A 19,602-nucleotide genomic window follows, 5' to 3' on the forward strand; every position below is an offset into this window, starting at 1 on the left:
CCACGCAAGTGGGATACGATGACATGTATCAACCAAGTCAGCGAGCCTGACCACCCGATCCCGTTAGTCGCCTCTTACGACAAGCATTGTCGCCTTTTACGGCAAGCATGGGTTGCTGAAGTTGATGGGTGTTCTGAGATATTGTTAAAGAAATATTTAACTCGAAATTTAGAAAGAACTTCTACCAGCATTTTTTAAGCATGAATGTTATTCTTAATATTTAGACAAGGAAGATGCAAGATAACATAGCTGCATGAATCGTTTGGATATACCGGAACGATTCCATACTGTTATAACATGCTTGTTTTTGTTTTTTTTAACGCCGCATGCACTCAGAAATATTCCAGCTATATGACGGCGGTCTGTAAAATAATCGAGTCTGGGCCAGACAATCCAGTGGTTGACATCATGAGTATCAATCCTCGCAAGTGGGATACGATGACATGTATCAACCAAGTCAGAGAGCCTGACCACCCGACCCCGTTAGTGGCCTTTTACGACATGCATAGTCGCCTTTAACGACAGGCATGGGTTGCTGAAAACCTATTCTACCCCGGATCTTCACAGGTCGTGACCAACTGAAGAACTCTCGACTTATTTTGTCACTTTTTGCAAGAGACAAAGACGAATAATGCATTTCAACATTGAAACATTGGCACCCGCGAAACAGATAAACATTTCATGATAGCGTATGGTACTGTAACCTGGAGTGAGTGAGTGAGTTGGGTTTAACGCCACTTTTAACAGTATTCCAGTTATATAACGGCGTGTCAGCTTAATGTGGGAGGAAAGCCCGAAGTGACGCAAGTCTCAGACGTTTACCACTTCGGTGGAACCCACGAGCACGGGTATGGTGCTGACAAACCTAGAAACATATTCGGGGCGAACTCAGTACATGGAACTATAAAACTGAATAACTTTGTTTAAACTGGAAACAAATGTACATTCATCATCGTCTGATTGAGAGGTCTAACAAGTGAAGAATCCTTGTTTTTTATAAACACTCTTCATGAGCCTAATACTTGCATGGAGAATATTGAACCCATTCTTCACCTGGACGACTATTTGAAAACTTGTCGAAACAAACCAAGCAAATCAGAATCAGATGGTACTTGTTGTTACCCTGTCTGGCGCTCGGCATGAAGGGGCTAAAACAAGGACTGGTCGGCTCGGAGTCAGTAAACTGTGTCTGAGTGGGGTATTCATGTTAAACTGCGGCATGGTATCTCAGTGAGCTAGCACTATAAATCGGCATCAGTCCGGATTTGTACAAGCAGCGACACAAACACATGCACGTCGCTATATAAGTGCAATAATCTTGGACGCGACGTTAAACCCCGTTTCACCTAACTTCACCTTCAGAATCAGAATCACTGTCAGAGTCGTATACTTAACGGGCATCTTCCTTTGTTTATACGCCAGACCAGAGACCATATAATATTATTATCTATTATATGGTCTCTGGTCAGACGTTTTAGTTTTGGTTTCATCTTTTCTTTTGCCTTTAGATTATTTTCTAACAAGATCCGTTTGACAGGCGTGTCAGTAAGGATTTGGTATTTCTTTATTTTTCACCCCCCCCCCCCCCCCCCCCCCCCCCCCCCCCCCTTGCTGTTTACGGGGCCCTGCATTCGGGAATGGTTTAACAGCATCTGGCGAGGAACGAATCGGACCTAAAGTCCCAGGGACAGAATCATTTCAGGAAAATATATGCATAGACGTAAGCATTAAGTACATATAAATGACCGGGGCATTGTTACATCGTAGTACAAATGCATGGGGCATATTGTTACAACTGCCCCGAATGAAGATGCTCATGTTTCATTCCGTGTCGCAGATCTACCGCACAATTTCAACTTGGTGACAAGTTTCCATTTAAAAAGTTTAATCACACAACTAGCAACATACGTCCGGCGTAAAAAAACGATATGGTATTTATTGAGCTTTTGGCCTGCATAAAATTTAAATTTTGTTCACCGCTTTTTTCCTTGTGGCGACCGCTCCATCAAAGTTGGACCCGATGTCTTTGGTGGGAAGGCTAAGGGAAGTAACTCTACATCATAGCTTTTCTTTTGAGAGTAAAGACCCTTAATGTTGTAACGTAAGTCCCGTGTCTCATTTGTCCCCGGTCTCCCCTACTATAAGCCCATGCAGTGATAGAGCTTTGCCGTAACGAGTCACTACTGATGTGTGTAGGTCAACTTGTCTTGGAAAACAGTAATAACGAAACTGCAACGCAGCTAGGTGGGTTTATAAACTGTTTATTGAATAGTTGATAGTTTTGATTTGGCGTTATTCAAAACGAATTAGAATCTACGTGTTGAAATGCTTACGTATAAGCTGCCTTTATCAGAGATATTTTACTATCGGGTACTCGAGTTTCACACCCTAGGTACTCAAGTTAAAAAATTTGGACCCGTTGAAGCCCCAAAGCCATTTTCCCACAGATAGATCTAAATCCAATATATTTTTGTACACTGGAGCACGTGTCAGCAGTCAATATTCGGTGTACTTCCAGAAAATGACAAATGGAAATATGTCACACACATCACGAAAATGCTTCGCGCTTGACAAGATTTATCGATCCCACAAAATGTTTTATAAAATAGAGATTAAATTCTTGAATGGACATCAGTAAACAAATCTTTAATTCTTAGATAGCAAATGTAATTTTTGGTTTACCTTTCCAACTCCCAAAAATGATGCAGTGTTGGTGGATCCTATTTCATAGGGATTATTTACACGACGCACCGGTGATATTGAGAGGCGGTGGAGATTTCCGGCACTTGAATTTGACTGTAAAGAGACTCACATACACAAATGACATCCTCGTGGGAGAATTGGGCAACTTCTTGCCTGCAAACATCCGCTAAGCAGCAAGCATCTCATCATGCGGGGGTGTTCGGACTAGATGGTTCCGTATGGGGAGCGACAGACGAAGTCGCCAAAGAGGTTAGAATATGGCGCCAGTATCGGTGTTCACTTCTGTTCAACTTCAAGTTTCTAAATTTGTATTACTTAATTTAACTGAATGAAATAAATCATGAAAAGCATAAGTGCATCATTTTGAACAAAAATATACATCATTTGTTGTGCAATTACAAGTTTGACAGTATGCAATCCCAAATATGAGATATGATTATTCAATCGCAAGCATTAGGCCTGAATTGCCTGTCAAACGCGCTCACATAATGTCGGCGTTATTGTTCATTGCGTCAGCGTGTCTTGGTTGTCAGTAGACGAAAGACCATTACGGAGTTGGCAATGTTGCAGCTGTGAGACGTCTGTGTCGTCAGCACTTTTTATCAGTATTTTCAGGGTACCCCCAAATCGAGGCATCAAGCATGTAGATCTACTTTGTCCAATATAAGAACTCTTGAACCATATCATTATACACGTGTCTGGTACAACAGCGTTGGAAATTGGCACTAGTCCTGTAGTCCTTACCAAACTGCCCAATAGTAAAGGTATCCTAAGGACTAGTAGAAATTGGCCCATTTTAATTTTTTTGCTATATGTTATCATTACAAGGACTAGTGGACAAAAACTGTTAGTTTCTAACCATGTACAAGTAAACAAGCCTGGGAATTTCACACAGAAAGCTTGACCATGCATTGTGATACGCTCATGGCTAGATATATTTTTGACTTCTCACTCTCTGCAAGACAAAACGGCAGAAATTAAATTTCAGCATTGAAATATTGGCATCCGAGTACCAGATAATTTTTTTGTGTCATCCAGTGTACTGCAATGCGTCAGTCCTCTCCCTTGGTCATGTGACATATTTATTTTGTCACAAATTCCCAAATAAGCTAACCCCGTTCACAGCACCCTTGTTGTGAAAGACCAGTGCTGCTGAAGGGGTCGTTGTCAGCATAGGTACTACAGATATGTACCCCATGTATGTTTCGGTATACAGAAATTTACCCTAGCCAAAATCAGAATACAGAAAGGTACCTTAGGGTGAGTCCATTCCGCTGGAGGTCGTATTGCGGAATCCGCTTAACAGGTTCCTTAAACCCTTACTAAGACAGTGGTTTCTAAAGACATGCTTAGTTTGACGGTCAGAATCAGTTTTTAAATTTGTCATCAATTAATATTGCATAAAAATGACCCCCTACAAAACACCTATGACTCTCTTTAGCCCATCTAGCGAGTCATAATGACCCCATCTGCAACCAGATGCACGAGTATGGAGACCCGTGAAGATCCGGGTTAGAATAGGTCTTCAGCAACCCATGCATGCCGTAAAAGGTGATTATGCTTGTCGTAAGAGGCGACTAACGGGATTTGGTGGTCAGGCTCGCTGACTTGGTTTGATGCATGTCATTGTATCTCAATTGCTTGGGGGGCGGTCGGGTAGCCTAGTGGTTAAAGCGTTCACTCGTCACGCAGAAGACCCGGGTTCGATTCCCACATGGGTACAATGTGTGAAGCCCATTTCTGGTGTCCCCTGTCGTGATGTTGATGGAATGTTGCTAAAAGCGGCGTAAAACCATACTCACTTTCTCACTCAGTTGTGTGGATCGATGCTCATGATGTCAGTCACTGGATTGTCTGGTCCAGACTCTATTATTTACAGACCGCCGTCATAAAGCTTGAATATTGCAGAGTGCGGCGTTAAACAACAAACAAACAATCACATTCGGAAGCATCCAAGCAACACTGGATGGCCAATCTAACTGGGCTCTGTATCCAGCATACCGAAAGGGGGTTTGCACTCTCAGCTGTGTCATGATCAAGTTCACTCTGAAAGATAAGCCAGGGTTGATAATCTATGGAGTGATTGTGGTCACACACATCTTCCCTGTCTGAGCAGCGGTCCACTCCGGTGGGCTCTCATCTTTAATTCCTGTGCCAAAAACTGAGTCGGCTTGACCAAACATCATTTTCAGTAGATGTTAGTATACCATATGGACTGTTATTACTAATAGGATTGGAAATAACCAAGTTTTTGTTTGTTGATATATCATCTGCTAAGCTAGTCCCACTGCGCATGCTGGAACTGGGGCTTCTGGGAAAATCTCGTGCTGTGAGAAAGTGTGTGAGCATGTGCCGGCCGGCATGACAGGTTGTTTTTGTGTGAGTGGTGTAAGCTGAGGAAGAATGAAAGAAGCAGGTGAGGTGAAATTGGGTTTAACGTCGCGTCCAAGAGATAATTGCACTTATATAGCGACGTGTGTATGTGTGTGTATGTGTGTGTGTGTGTGTGTGTGTGTGTGTGTGTGGCTGCTTGTACTGGACTGATGCCGATTTATAGTGCTAGCTCACTGAGATACCATGCCGCAGTTTAACATGAATACCCCACTCAGACACAGTTTACTGACTCCGAGCCGACCAGTCCTTGTTTTAGCCCCTTAATGCCGAGCGCCAGACAGGGTAACAACAAGTACCATCTTTTAACGTCTTTTGGTATGACGCGTCCAGGGACTGAACTCCTGACCTTCCGCTCTCCGGGCGGACGCTCTACCACTAGACCACGGAGGCGGTTGAAGGAAGCAGAGTGTCTACAGCGGTTTGTTTTGGTTATTGGACTGGCATGAACATTTTTTACCTCATCTTGGTGGCATTGTTGACGTCACTCGAATCTTATTGTGACATAAGGTCGGAATGATGTCACACTGAAGATTGTTGACGTCAATCGACAAATTGTGGTTTTCTAGGACAGCGTTGGCGAGCACTGCATTTTTCTAAATGGGAGCTCAAAAGGATTAAGAAATAATGGGTAATAAAGAAATTATTACACTCACATGTGTGTCATACTGAGTTTATGAAACTTGTGTAAGAATTCATGTATTACCCTCGCTCACCGAAGTGGTAAACGTCTGAGACCTGCATCACTTCGGGCTTTCCTCCCACATTAAGCTGACACACTATGATATAACTGGAATACTGTTAAAACGGTGTTAAACCCAACTCACTCTTAATCGGGAAATACAATTCTGACCCCCGTTTCGTAAAATCAGTATGACACACATGCTTGTATAATACTCTATTTATTAGCTGGGAAACAGAATTTTACTTGACTCTGGGTTCCGATTAGTGACTAAATTCGCAGACTTAGATTCTGTTATGTTTAATGTGATTGCGGAGTTCAACAACAAACAAACCAAACATGATTTAGGACATTTGTTAATCTTTTTCTCTGGTGCATCATGTTACAGATTCCAAAAGATTTTTTCGCGACGGTCTCTTCCATCATGTCTGGAGGTGCTGGAGCAGGCAAGCTGAAGATTCAAGACAAGTCGTACATCACAATTCGCTCGGAGGCCAACCTTCTTATAGCCAAGTGTGGAGCTGGGGGACTGACCGTTTGCAAGAGCAAGCAGAGTGAGTCGCAAAGGAATTGATAATGTCGTTCCGAGTCTTCTTCAGGTGTAGACACTATTGGGCAAGGGGCAGTCGGGTAGCCAAGTGGTTTAAGCGTTCACTCGTCTCGCCGAAGACCCGGGTTCGATTCCCGACATGGGTACAATGTGTGAAGCCCATTTCTGGTGTCCCCCGCTGTGATATTGCTGAAATATTGATTAAAGCGGCGTAAAACCATACTCACTCACTCACTCACTCACTCACTCACTCACTATTTGGCAAAAATCTAATCTCGCTATAATCAAATCTACAGTGTTAGAAACTAACAGTGTTAGACCACTAGTCCTTATAATGATAACATATAGCAAAACCCTTAATAATGGCAATTTTCTACTAGTCCTTATGATACCTTAACTATTTGGGAGTTTGGCAAGGACCACAGGACTAGTGCCAATTTCTAATGCTGTATATCTGCCTTATGTGTGAGGTCATGTCAGGTAAACCTTCTAATCAACCGACCAGTATTTTAAATTCTTGTTATTAATTCACAAAGCTGTGTGTTTGTTGAATTATTTTGAAATAGGTCAGAACACTTGTTTCTAGTATGCAGTCAGTGAAGATATGTCCTAAGGATCCCCAAAATGTATTTGAAAGTTGGGGAAATGTTCCGTGCACACTTCGGCCAGCTTAAATAGATCAGCGTTAGACATTGGCATTAGCCCTCAGAGCTCCAGATAAGCTTTTGGTGTAGTGGGTATTTTACCCATGCATTTTATAATCATTGGGTATCAGTAATTCTATCTGGGTATTCAAATTTCTGTTACCCACTAGTTTTTACACATGTGGGTATTTAAGTTAAATATTTAAAAACACTATTCATCTAGTCCCTGCAAACTGTTGAGGTGTGGGTTCGAGAGCTTTATAGGACTCAATTATACTGCGATACTTCCACAAGAAAGTATGATGGAAGATGATCATGATGTAACTGTCATCGTGGAGTTTGGCAAGGTTGACGGAATGTCCGTATATAATTTCAAAATAAGTTTGATTTGCTAAACGAATACGCAGGGTTACTTCACAATATTTTGATGATGTGCACTAGTTTAATTTTTGTATCGTATCTGTATTGTTCGTTGCATATTTGATACGCTTGAATTTTATTTCACTGCATATTTCTGCATTACCGATGAGTATTTTACGCAGATATGCAGCTTATCTGGAGCTCTGGCCCTATAGTCCTTGACAAACTGCCCACTACTTAAGGTATAATGAGGACAAGTTACAGCAACAAAAAGACTCTGAGAGAGGTTACTGTCACATACCCCGGTAGATAAAAAAAAAAGCTTTCTAATGGTGGGTACTTGGCAGTCTTCGGCGTACATGTTATTCATACGAAGCTTCGAAAACATGGTATGTCTTCACGTTTCTTAGCGGGCAGCCGCTGTTATCGGGAAATGGGTAAAGATAGATATTCTTTTTAATTCTTTTTAAAATAATTTTCCGATTACACAAACAAGGAAACTAAAAAAGAAATAGGTAAGTGGATTTTCTGAAATCTTATATTTGCTGCAAATCGTCAATTTTTCACTTTCTTTGGCCATAATCTGGACGTAATGAATGTGTGATCTTATATCTTTATTTACAACGAACTTAATTAAGTTGTAAATGCATGATTTAGATAATGTAATAAACATAGTTTTCATATGTATGAACAGTAGGATTAGATGTTTTAAATGGTGTATTACATGTAGTAGCAAAGATGTTTCACAAGCAGACATTTTCCTTGATAAATATTGGCTTCATCTATCACGCAAGAACTTTCAATTTACATGAATCAGTGACGAGTTAAATAAAGTCAATTCCACTGACATTTTGATTTTTTCAATCTTTCAAGACATCAGGCATACACCATTGTGTTCAAAATTGAGTTTGAAGTAAAGTATCTTTTTAAAGTGATTATCCATGATCATGTTTGACAGCTCTCAAAACAAACATCTATTTGAGAGCGAGTTATTAATGCTCAAACATTTAACGATGTTACAATTGCAACATTGTGTGCAAATTTGATGTCTTTTACAATAATCAATTATGATAAATAACAAACAACTTCAAATAAACAATCTTTTATTTATCACAATTGTAATAGGTAAAGTTGCATGGCGACTAGCGTTTCATTTTGGCTATATTGATTAAAAATATCTACTTAGCTATGAACTTCGAGCCCTGTGTGGAACACAGCACAGGAAGTTTTAAATACTTTTCGAGAGAGAGAGAATGGTATGGTATGGTATGGTATGAGTCAGGATAAGTATTAATGATATTTTTACTCTGAAAAATACATCGTATTAAAACGTGTTTCCTCGTTTAACGCATCAAATCACTTGAGCACCTTGACTAAAAACGTGAAAAGATTTGGAAAAATATCGTTTGACCCCCAGTTAACAGTACACTTGCTTTGCAAATCCTCCCATTGACCAAAATCTGCAATGTTTTCACGAAACAGATATCGATTTCGTTATGTGAGTTTTGATTGGACTGTGCATGGACTCGTTAGGCATGCCAAAATAGAACTATTTACCATCCAGTGGCGAAACGTGACAGCTACTTATCAAACTGTGTGCTTATGTCTAATCACCTTGCAATGAAGCTACACTTGCTTTAGTTTCATTGCAAATTTTAATATTGTACACATACAAATACTCCCAATTCCTATCAAGAGTTGAGTACCATAACAGTCTCAAATACCGAGTCTGGTCAAATTCTGTTTGATCTAGCTCAGCTAATAACCATCTATAGAGTGACGCTAAACATGCTAAACTACTGACAATGATGTTAAGAGATATGTTCGGGCATCTTCCCGAGGCAGGAGAATTAACTGACTTTAAAAGTCCAGTTTCCACCCTTGACGAACTAGCCTGGAATTCCTGGGCTTGATCGTAGAACCACCAGTTGTTATTACAAGTTATGTCCCTTCTAAGCCTCTCCTATGGACCAATCAGATTCCACCTCTCGTATGTCTTGCATTTGTTTCAACCAAAATGGCGGTGCCCAGTCGAAACGGTCTGATCGATAATCAAGATCAATATTGTGAAAAAACATGTCTTACATTGCAAAGTGCATCAAATCACGTGAGCACCTTGATTAAAAACATGAAATGATTTGGAAAAAATCTGTTGACAATGAGTTGCTGTGGACATGCTTTGCGAATCCTGCAATCGACAGAAATCTGCACGACAGTTTACAAACCGGATTTCGATTTTGTTGTGCGATTTTGATTGGACTATGCATAGACTCATTAGTCCAGCCAAAATGTAACTCCATAATTCCAGCCTAGTTCGGCAAGGGTGAAAACTGGACGTTATGGTCAGTTAACTCCCTTGCCTTGGGAAGATGTGTTTGGGCCTCGAGACCCAAACGTTTTTTGGCTCAGACTGGTATAACTGCCTCCGTGGTCTAGTGGTAGAGCTTCCGTGTCATACCAAAAGACGTTAAAAGATGGTACTTGTTGTTACCCTGTCTGGCGCTCAGCATTAAGGGGCTAAAACAAGGACTGGTCGGCTCGGAGTCAGTATACTGTGTCTGAGTGGGGTATTCATGTTAAACTGCGGCATGGTATCTCAGTGTGCTAGCACTATAAATCGGCATCAGTTCGGACTAGTACAAGCAGCCACTCACATACACGTACATGCACGTCGCTATATAAGTGCAATAATCTTGGACGCAACGTTAAACCCCATTTCACCTCACCTCACCTCAAACTGGTATAATTATAGGGCTGCAACGATACAGGAAGGTCACGATACGATACGCATCTCGATATTCTGGTCACGATACGATACGAATCTCGATACGCAATGATAATAAAAACAAGACTTAAAGCATGTAAAGATTGAACCTTTCATGATTTTGGAACAGTCCAAATTATTTTATAATAACAAGACTACAGAAGTTGTTCAACTTTCCTTCAAAACAATTCAAAGTTCAAACACCAGAAAATAATTAATGTACTCCACCAGTGATACAACTTCAAAGAATGTTGATGCAATGGTCGAAGAAATTGTAAGTGAAATTATTGTTTTATCGTGTTACCTTAGTTGCAGCTTTTACTCTATGATTATATATTTATAATTATAAGAACCACAAGTGTAGCATTTTGGTACTGAGGGACTTCCCGTGCTACATGTATTTCGATTATGTTATAACGTTATGTTGACATATATTAGCCAAATTGCCACAGATATGACTTTTAACGAGTCAAAGTATGGCATTTTTTATATATGTATCCATTCTTGGGCAACTAAAGTTCGTTTCAATGCGTCAAAAGCGGTAATCTGACCGTGGTTGCTGTATCTCTTCACACACGATTTCACATAACTTAATGAAAACAATATTAAATGGAATTTTGAATAAAATTAATAAAATATATTACAAACACAAGTCCAGATATACAATGAACACGTTTTAATAACAAGATAATGGTATAATAATGGTATTGAATTGCGTACTTCAGTTCGGATTTGCTGACTGGTATTTTCGGTGTTATGTGCTTGCGGTGATCAGCTGATAATGTTTTATGAGATGGGGAAAAACATCTGTCGGTGTAAAACCTGAACTTATTAAAAATGTAAGTACGTTGTGGGGAGCCATGCGTTAGCGCGCGCTATAACCATGTTAGCGGTTTATTGAAAGGCACAATACCGAGGAAACGCTGTACTTGAGATTTGCGTTCCGTATCGTGGCGTATCGATAAATGGGCCCACGTTTATCGTATATCGTATCGTGGGTCAAGTATCGCGATGCATCGGAATATCGGTGTATCGTTTCACCCTTATATAATTACATTCCATAATTCATACCTCGCTGTTTTTGTTTTCAGCCTATGTTATTGGAATGTATGACGATGAATCTGTCCAGCCTTCAAACAACTGTTTAGCCGTGACAAGTATCTGTGACGCGCTCAAAGAAGCTGGTTACTAGGGCAACGGCTGATTTCTAACAAGGTGAGACTATCCTAAGTCACTGCTGGATTTAGGAGAGAACGCAACATGCCCAGTCGGCACTGCACAACAACTTGTTCCTCTACATTGTTGACAAAATTGTGACCACTTCCAGTGTAGTAGTTATGGTAATGATGATGATGGTGGTGGTGGTGATGATGATGATGATGATGATTATGATGATTATGATGAGGGTGTTGGTGGTGATGATGATGATGATGATGATGGTAGTGGTGGTGGTGATGATGATGGTGTTGATGATGATGATGGTGGTTGAGGTGGTGGTGATGGTGGTTGAGGTGATGGTGATGGTGGTTGAGGTGGTGGTGATGGTGATATGATGATGGTGGTGGTGGTGATATGATGGTGGTGGTGGTGGTGGTTGAGGTGGTGGTGATGATGATGGTGGTTGAGGTGGTGATGGTGATATGATGGTGGTGGTGGTTGAGGTGGTGATGGTGATATGATGGTGGTGGTGGTGGTTGAGGTGGTGGTGATGATGATGGTTGAGGTGGTGATGGTGATATGATGATGATGGTGGTTGAGGTGGTGATGGTGATATGATGGTGGTGATGGTTGAGGTGGTGGTGATGGTGGTGGTGGTGATGGTGGTTGAGGTGGTGGTGATATGATGGTGGTAGTGGTGGTGGTTGAGGTGGTGGTGATGATGGTGGTGGTGGTGGTGATGATGGTGGTGGTGGTGATGATGGTGGTGTTGATGATGGTGGTGGTGGTGGTGGTTGAGGTGGTGGTGGTGGTGGTGGTGATGGTGATATGATGGTGGTGGTGGTTGATGTGGTGGTGATGGTGATAAGATGGTGGTGGTGGTTATGGTGGTGGTGGTGGTGGTTGAGGTGGTGGTGATGGTGGTTGAGGTGGTGGTGGTGGTTGAGGTGGTGGTGGTGGTGGTTGAGGTAGTCAGGCTTGCTTGCTTGCTGACTTGGATGATGCAGATCACTGCATCCCCATTGCGTAGATCAATGCTCATGATGTCAATCACTGGATTGTCTGGTCCAGACTCGATTATTTTCAGACTGCCGTCATGTAGCTGGAATGATGCTGAGAGGGCATTAAACAACAAACAAACACCCACCTGCTTTCTCAAACAGTAGAATAAGTGCTTTAGAATTAGATATGATTTAGAAATAACAAGACCCGTGAAGAGCCGGGATAGAATAGGTCTTCAGCAACCCATGCTTGCCGTAAGAGGTGACTATGCTTGTCGTAAAAGGCGACTAACGGGATCGAGTGGTCAGACTCGCTGACTTGGTTGATGCATGTCATCGATCCCAATTGCGTGCATCAATGCTCATGATGACAATCACAGGATTGTCTGGTCCAGACTCGATTATTTACAGACCGACGTCATATAGCTGGAATATCGCAGAGTGGCATTGAAACAACAAACAAACAATAGAAATAACAAAACTTGCAATAACATTAGGTTCAAGATTATTGATAATATTTTGTACTTTTTTGTCCACAGACCTGTATTAAGATGCTGCCTGGCCATATTCGAATGGAATCCGGTTTGTGTGTTGGTGTGGCCCGCCCGTCTGGCTCATGGTAATGCAGTAACTATGCATTATAGTCGACTATTAACAGTGGATACACTGGGGAGTGGTGTTGAGGTACATCCCATCCAACACAGATATTAAAATTGCATGACATATTTTATGTACATTTTTAAATTTTAAATTTAAAAAATTTCAATGCTTGTCAGTATTTGCGAAGGCATTTCTTCCAACTGTTTATGAAATTGACATGCTTGTTGTTGTTATTAGTTACATTCATGTCATTATTTTACAGTCCTCGGTTCAGTAACCACAGTTGCAGTGGCTGACTCTTGTGTCTTCAGTTCACTCATGCATGGCAGTGTTTGAGCTGAATATTTTATTTCATATATTTTGAGGGTACTCCAGCTTTGACAGTTCCCTTGGTCCATCATTTTTATGGAGCAAACTTGAACAGCCAATGCTTCATCCTAGCGCATGACATCATTGTTACCCTATTGGTATCATCGCTGCCACCAGTGTTCAAGCGGCCATTACAAGAATCTTGACTATGTTCCCTCTAACCCCAGTTGCAGTGATGTTACAAATTTTTGAATATTTTTTGTGAATTGGGGAAAGGTTTGCGACTGACTTACTATTTCATCAACGCTTAATGACTCTCTACTTAATTAATGTTTGATTGTTTGATAAGATTGGTTCGAGATTAGACACTTACGGAAAAGCAGTAAAGCACCCAACTTCCTTGTACATAGATTACAGTTAAATTGAAATGAGATTCAAATTAACAATCAAAATCATTTAGCTGGGGAAAGTGTATTTGGCGTAACGACAGTCGTCCCTTGTTTGTAAACATGATGGTCAGTCGGTTGCGTGTTCATCACAATGCATCCAGAGTTGTGGCAGCGATAGAATTGAGAGCTCCATGTATGTGCTATGGTGTGAGGAGCTTGTAATACTCCATTCAAGGGAGACAATTCTTGTCGGTACTACATCTGATGGCTACTGTGAGGGGGTTGGGGTAACTGGTCCACTGTTAGGTTTGCTCATTTGTGTAAAGGTCATTTGTGTTAATACATATGCAATGCAATACGTTACCCACCTTGTCATAAGCCATGTGTATCCTATCAGTACAGACGGAAGGGTTTGTGTATCAGTGTTAGGAGTCAACAGTAACTGGAACACTGTTCAGAGAGGCATTAAACCCAACTCACTCACTCATAAGCAATGTTCAGAATTAAGTTTTTAATTTTAAGGAGTCCATTTAAAAGCCCTGCGTTTGATTAAATGGGGTCTGGACATTCTATTGTAGTGAACCTTATACCAAAGAGCTTCTTAAGTCACTTTGACCAGCAGTAAAAATTATTACTTTCTCACATAAGTATGTTTAGTTATTTTCGGTTGAGTTGAAACTTGTTAAGTGATGATCTTTTATTCTTGGTTGTGACATGTACTCAATGAACACCGTGTGAATGTAAAATAAATGCTTCATAAAAACAATTCGTCCAGAAATTATTGACATTGCCAGGTCAAGTCTGTGAAACATATTTTGCAAGCAAGGATAGTGGCAGCCCACATTCCGTCAGTCCTTTAAAATGTCATTTCCTGTCAGTCCTTGATGCTTTGCAGCAAAGTAGAAGTCAGGCTGTCAAGTTTGTGTTGGTCAGCTACCCAGTTGGTCCATGTAGACCTCTATCTTTGTTTGTGTTTGTGTTAGGTTAATATTATTTTTTTTTTCAGTTTCATTTCCCTATCTGTTTAGAGTAATCCTCATCGCAGAACTGACTGTACATTGCTGTTAGTGAAGTTGGATGACTGATGGTTAAAACTTACATTGTTATATAGCCTTGTTTACTTGATACTGAATATGACAATCTTTGTTACTGTCATTATCAGACCGGGGTAGAACAGGTCTTCAGTAACCCATGCTTGCCGTAAAAGGCGACTGGGTTTGTCGTAAGAAGCAATTAACGGGATCGGAAGGTCAGGCTTGCTGTCTTGGTTGATACATGTCATCGTATCTCAATTGCATGGATCGATGCTCATGATGTCAATAACTGGATTGTCTAGTCCAGACTCGATTATTTACAGTCTGCCGTCATATAGCTGGAATATTGTTGAGTGCGGCGTTAAACAACAAACAGTAACAAGATAAGGTTTCAAAGGGTTTTGGGTTAAAGCATTTTCACGACTTGTGTCAAGATCCCTTTTACAACAAATGCAGCCAAGATATTTGTTGTTGTGTTTAAGACTAGTCCAGATGACTAGTGGAATCTTTGTTTCACTAGTCATCCAAAGACAAATATGTTTACTATGTTTACATTTGTTGTCTGTTTTATTCAGTTCAATTTGTAGCAAGGTTGAAGCATTAACAACTAGTTCAGGACTGTAGCCCTCAAATGCTACTAGTCAATGAGGATTACCATCATTGTATTATTGCTTGTCCTCATCACAATTTAGTAGGCTAGTGAATTTTGAAGGCTCATTTCACCGTGATTTGTTTATGAAGGGAGACAACTGAGAAGAGACTAACAAGCTACGCAAAGCACGTCTCAGACTCTGGTTTTAATCACTACCTTGATTTAGAAACCCATTTTCGAATAACTCTACAAGAAAAAACACATTTATCCTCAACTAGAGTCTTGCATTTCCAGACCTGATGTTCTATAAGGCTACAAGAAAGGAATTTTTTCTTGGGCATTGGTGTGTCGTTTTTAATTCTGGACATTGGTCATTTAAAAAAGATATTTCAAATTGACAATTGATAAAATATGTTCAAAGTGTGGCTGCGATTGTTGGTCTTGGAAAAAAAATGAGTATTTGAATATAAATATATCTTTAAAGAAGTCCATCCCACCTCACTCAAATATGCCAAAGAAATCTTTTTTTTATGCGAACTAACTACAGTCAAGTCTCGTTAATATGACACTCGTTCATCCAACAATCGGCTTTATCCGACACTAATGATTGGAACTGATTAAATCCATGCTATTTAGACCTGTTACTCCGTTAATCATATGCAACCAACCATGTCGGATTATCGGGACTTGACTGTAGATTGTCAAATTTGTCTGTATACAGAGATACGTTGTCAATGTTGATACCCTTCCGAGGTAAACTTTCCTGATGGGCAAATTTCTAGATTTAAATATAGATTAAATATATTTATTAAATACATTTAGATATAGATAAATATAGATATGGAGATATGTCCCTTATAAACACGTGCCAAACAAGATTGTTGGAACTTGAGTTTTTCCCGGATTAATGGGGCGTGGATGGAGAGGTTTTCGTTGTTCCATTGTTCCTGCTGCTGCAACTTTTTCTAACAAATCGACTGATGTGGTCCTGAAAATGTACCGATTATTATTCCAAACCAGTTGTTATTATCTTCAGTTTTGTTTTTTGTTGTGTTTTTTTTCCATGTAAGACCAGTACATTCCTGTAGGTAGTAGACGAAGAAAACATTATGTTATGTCGGATCAAAGGTGGACTAAAGATGTCGCGATGTGACTCATTATAATCCAGTCTTTTACTCCCCAGGCGATAGGACCAGGTGAGTCTTGACTTCCAAATAGAAATGAAGGATGAGTGGGTTTTGAGTCAATTGAATGTCAGATTTCTTACACGATTCGGGGGCAGTGAGGTAGCCAAAGAGTCAAAGTTTTTCCGTCATTCCGAAAGCATGGGTTTGATTGCCTACATGAGTACAATTTGTGAAGCCACTTCTATAGTCCCTCATGATATTGCTGGAATATTGCTAAAAGCAGCTTTAACCCATACTCACTCCACACGATTCAAGTTTATTCGACTTACGTAAGTTTTGCATTCGAGTAAAAGATTTTAATTTGATTTCAGTGAAAAATCTTCCACCCTGTATTTGTTTGAATATTTTAGGATGGCGCTAGAATTTTATATGCTATTGACAAAATCGACTTTGAAGATGAAATCATTAATTCCTACGTGTGAACATTTGTATAATGAGGGGCGGTGGGGTAGCTAAGTAGTTGAAGCTGGTGACGCCGAAGAACTGGGTTCGATTCCCGACATGGGTACAATGTGTGAAGCCTATTTCTGGTGTCCCCCGCAGTGATATTGCTGGAATATTGCTAAAAGCGGCGTAAAACCATACTCACTCACTCACTCACTCACTCACTCACTCACTCACTCCTACATGTATCTTAAAAGCTTCATGAAACACTGCATGAATGAGTCCTTATTTCATTTTATGATCAACCGTATACCTTGTTATATTATGATACCAGTATTCATATGTTTTCTGTATTTAGTCCATATTTCCACTTTCATTGTGAACTTCAATGAATATTTATATTTATCAGTTTTTAACTTTTATTGGTTCTACAGTTATACACATGTGTTGTGTTATGTTCCTTGTAGTTAGACTGTTTGATTGACTGGGACTGTGATGTATGCACCAGCATGAAGCCATGTGATATTAGGATAGGGCAATGCAGTTCCACCATGCCATTTAACTTTATATTACCCTGACAAGAAATACACAGCCGGGCAAAATAAAGTATCACTTGAAAATCAGATTTGACCAATCAAAATGGTACTAGGATGAAAATAGTTGCCAAAACATGCTATGCTACCTGTATCAAATACCTCACCATCGAATAACTATTTCTTGTTTGATTAATTGTCAGCCACCATCGAACATTGTTGTATACTTTCTTTTGCTCAGCAGTGTGTTTGAGGCCACTACAGCATTTTATGGTAATATCATAGTTTCATTTTTGTAGTCTAGTCATATGTATTGTTACTTTGGGGGGAAAATCTACATAAATCATTGACTGTTAACACCTAAAAACTAAATTGTAATTTATGTGGTAGAAATCTATGGGATCAATTTGTTGAAATTTACCGTTTTTGTGTTTGTTAATATGCTTGGTACTGTATTCCCAGATGCCACTATTGTAGGAACTGTCTCAGATTCCCTGATGTGATATAACAAATATGCCATAGGTAATACTCATCTACTTATCATATGCATTGGTGAACTGGGTATGCTGTATTCGACGTAATAAGTGATTTATTTATTCGCGTATTATTAGTACTCGTGTGTTATATACCCCTTACTTAAGGGCAATTAAATTCTGGAAAAATATATCTGTCGTACATAAATATTTCAGGCTGTCAGCATAAACCACAAAATTTATCTTTCAACTGTTTTTTTTCTTCACCAAAATAAAATTCTGATAAGAGCCCCTATTCCTAATTTTGAGAGCGCCCTGGGCGCTTATTACGTCGAATACGGTAAGTATTTTCTAGTGCTAAATTTAGTAACTTACTGCTCAAAGCAGTTTTGTTCTGACAGCACTATCTTTTTTTTGCAACCGTATTATTGCTTGCAGTATTATACTCTGTGTTCACAATTTGTTACCCGAGCTTTAAAAGAATTTTTATTGACAACATTCCTTGTAAAGGATAGGAAACTTGGTGTAATGAAGCTTTTATTATTGTAAATGACAGTCATCACTTGGCCTGATTAACATCCTTGCTGCTTTGAAGTGATACTATTCTCAATCTCATTAAAATCAGGTCTTAGTTCTCGCTACCGCTAAACAAAGATCTGAGGACATCCCATTACGGTCATGTCAGACCGACCTTGTGCAAACTTTGATTGACCAATGGAATGACTGACAAGAAGTCAACATTAGCCAATCAGAAGGCAGCTTACTCGTGCTTTACGGCACTAATTTCAAACTGGGGACTACGCTTCGAAACATATTTTGACAAATTCTCGATTAAAAATTTGTAACCTGAACAAAAGAACATTCTGGAATGGCTGGTCTAGATTGTATGGATTCAGTCTTTAACCCCATAACTATCATTCGGAATAACCCGTGTAAAACGTTTTTGAGGTTGCATGATTAGAAATCACATTCCAACTGTCATTTTCATGATCTGTAAGTGATGCTCTGATTGGTCGGATGAATGGTCGTTCTGACGTGACCCCTAATGGGATGTCCTCAGATCTATGTTTAGCGCAGCGAGAACTACGATCTGATTTTAATAATTTTACTATTCTGATACACACCTTACTGTAAGTAGAAAATTAATAAAAAAGACCCACCTGAATTGTTAGGCTCTTCCTTACAGAAAACATAATTAATTAACCCTCCATTATATAGAATAAATAACCCAAATTATGAGTGATGTCCCTTTGAAATGGTGACATGAACACTGCATCTTCAGTTCTAGAAAAAAATGTGACACAAATTTGCAAATCATTTGGTAAAGTCATCTTTCTCTCATTTTCTATTTATTAATTTGTTTTTTTACTGGAGGGCTACGAGAATCACAATTTTAGGAACTGTTTCCTGTATGTTCCCAAGTCAATCAAACAACAAAAATGTTCCAAATCTTCAAAACATTGTCACTCATTCCAAGAAACTACATCCCTGGCTTTCCTGTAATCATGGCACCATTCTATGTCAAACAATACTTTGAAAATTGGTTTATGGATCAATCAACCCAAAAATAGAGTAGATGAAAAAAAAGAAAAATAATGTTAAAAAAAATATTTTTCATGTTTTATTCCTACTAAAAATACATTCATACAACATGTACATGAAGCTAACGACGACCCTCTCAGCAAACATAGCACATGCGACAACATATTCAGATTAGCTTTCAGGAATATAAAGAAATCTGAAATGTCTTCTTTTTTTCTACCTACCTACCAATGTTTTTCACAGGTTTACCAAGAATTGAACCCACGCCTTTGTTGTAAGAAATCATAGATCTGAGATTAGCCCAAA

General features: G+C 39.7%; 1 protein-coding gene across 1 annotated transcript; it reads left to right on the plus strand.

Annotated features, from left to right (window-relative positions):
* Positions 1-2,754: 2,754 nt before the first annotated feature.
* Positions 2,755-16,176, plus strand: LOC139447318 (profilin-A-like). The gene is made up of 4 exons (XM_071228621.1): positions 2,755-2,952; positions 6,165-6,330; positions 11,186-11,309; positions 12,793-16,176. Exons 1-3 carry the CDS (start codon positions 2,821-2,823, stop codon positions 11,284-11,286), a joined length of 399 nt encoding a protein of 132 aa, XP_071084722.1. The 5' UTR covers positions 2,755-2,820; the 3' UTR covers positions 11,287-11,309; positions 12,793-16,176.
* Positions 16,177-19,602: the final 3,426 nt, after the last annotated feature.

Source organism: Haliotis cracherodii, unplaced genomic scaffold, assembly GCF_022045235.1.
Source record: "Haliotis cracherodii isolate W230 unplaced genomic scaffold, xgHalCrac1.p SCAF_7, whole genome shotgun sequence".
Lineage (NCBI taxonomy): Eukaryota > Metazoa > Mollusca > Gastropoda > Lepetellida > Haliotidae > Haliotis > Haliotis cracherodii.

What these genes read in the sequence shown, in the direction of transcription:
- LOC139447318 (XM_071228621.1), top strand. Translation starts at nt 2,821, where the DNA reads ATGACATCCTCGTGGGAGAATTGGGCAACTTCTTGCCTGCAAACATCC. An exon ending in CAGACGAAGTCGCCAAAGAG is followed by an intron (nt 2,953 to 6,164) that starts GTTAGAATATGG and finishes ATCATGTTACAG; the next exon opens with ATTCCAAAAGATTTTTTCGC. An exon ending in CGTTTGCAAGAGCAAGCAGA is followed by an intron (nt 6,331 to 11,185) that starts GTGAGTCGCAAA and finishes TTTTGTTTTCAG; the next exon opens with CCTATGTTATTGGAATGTAT.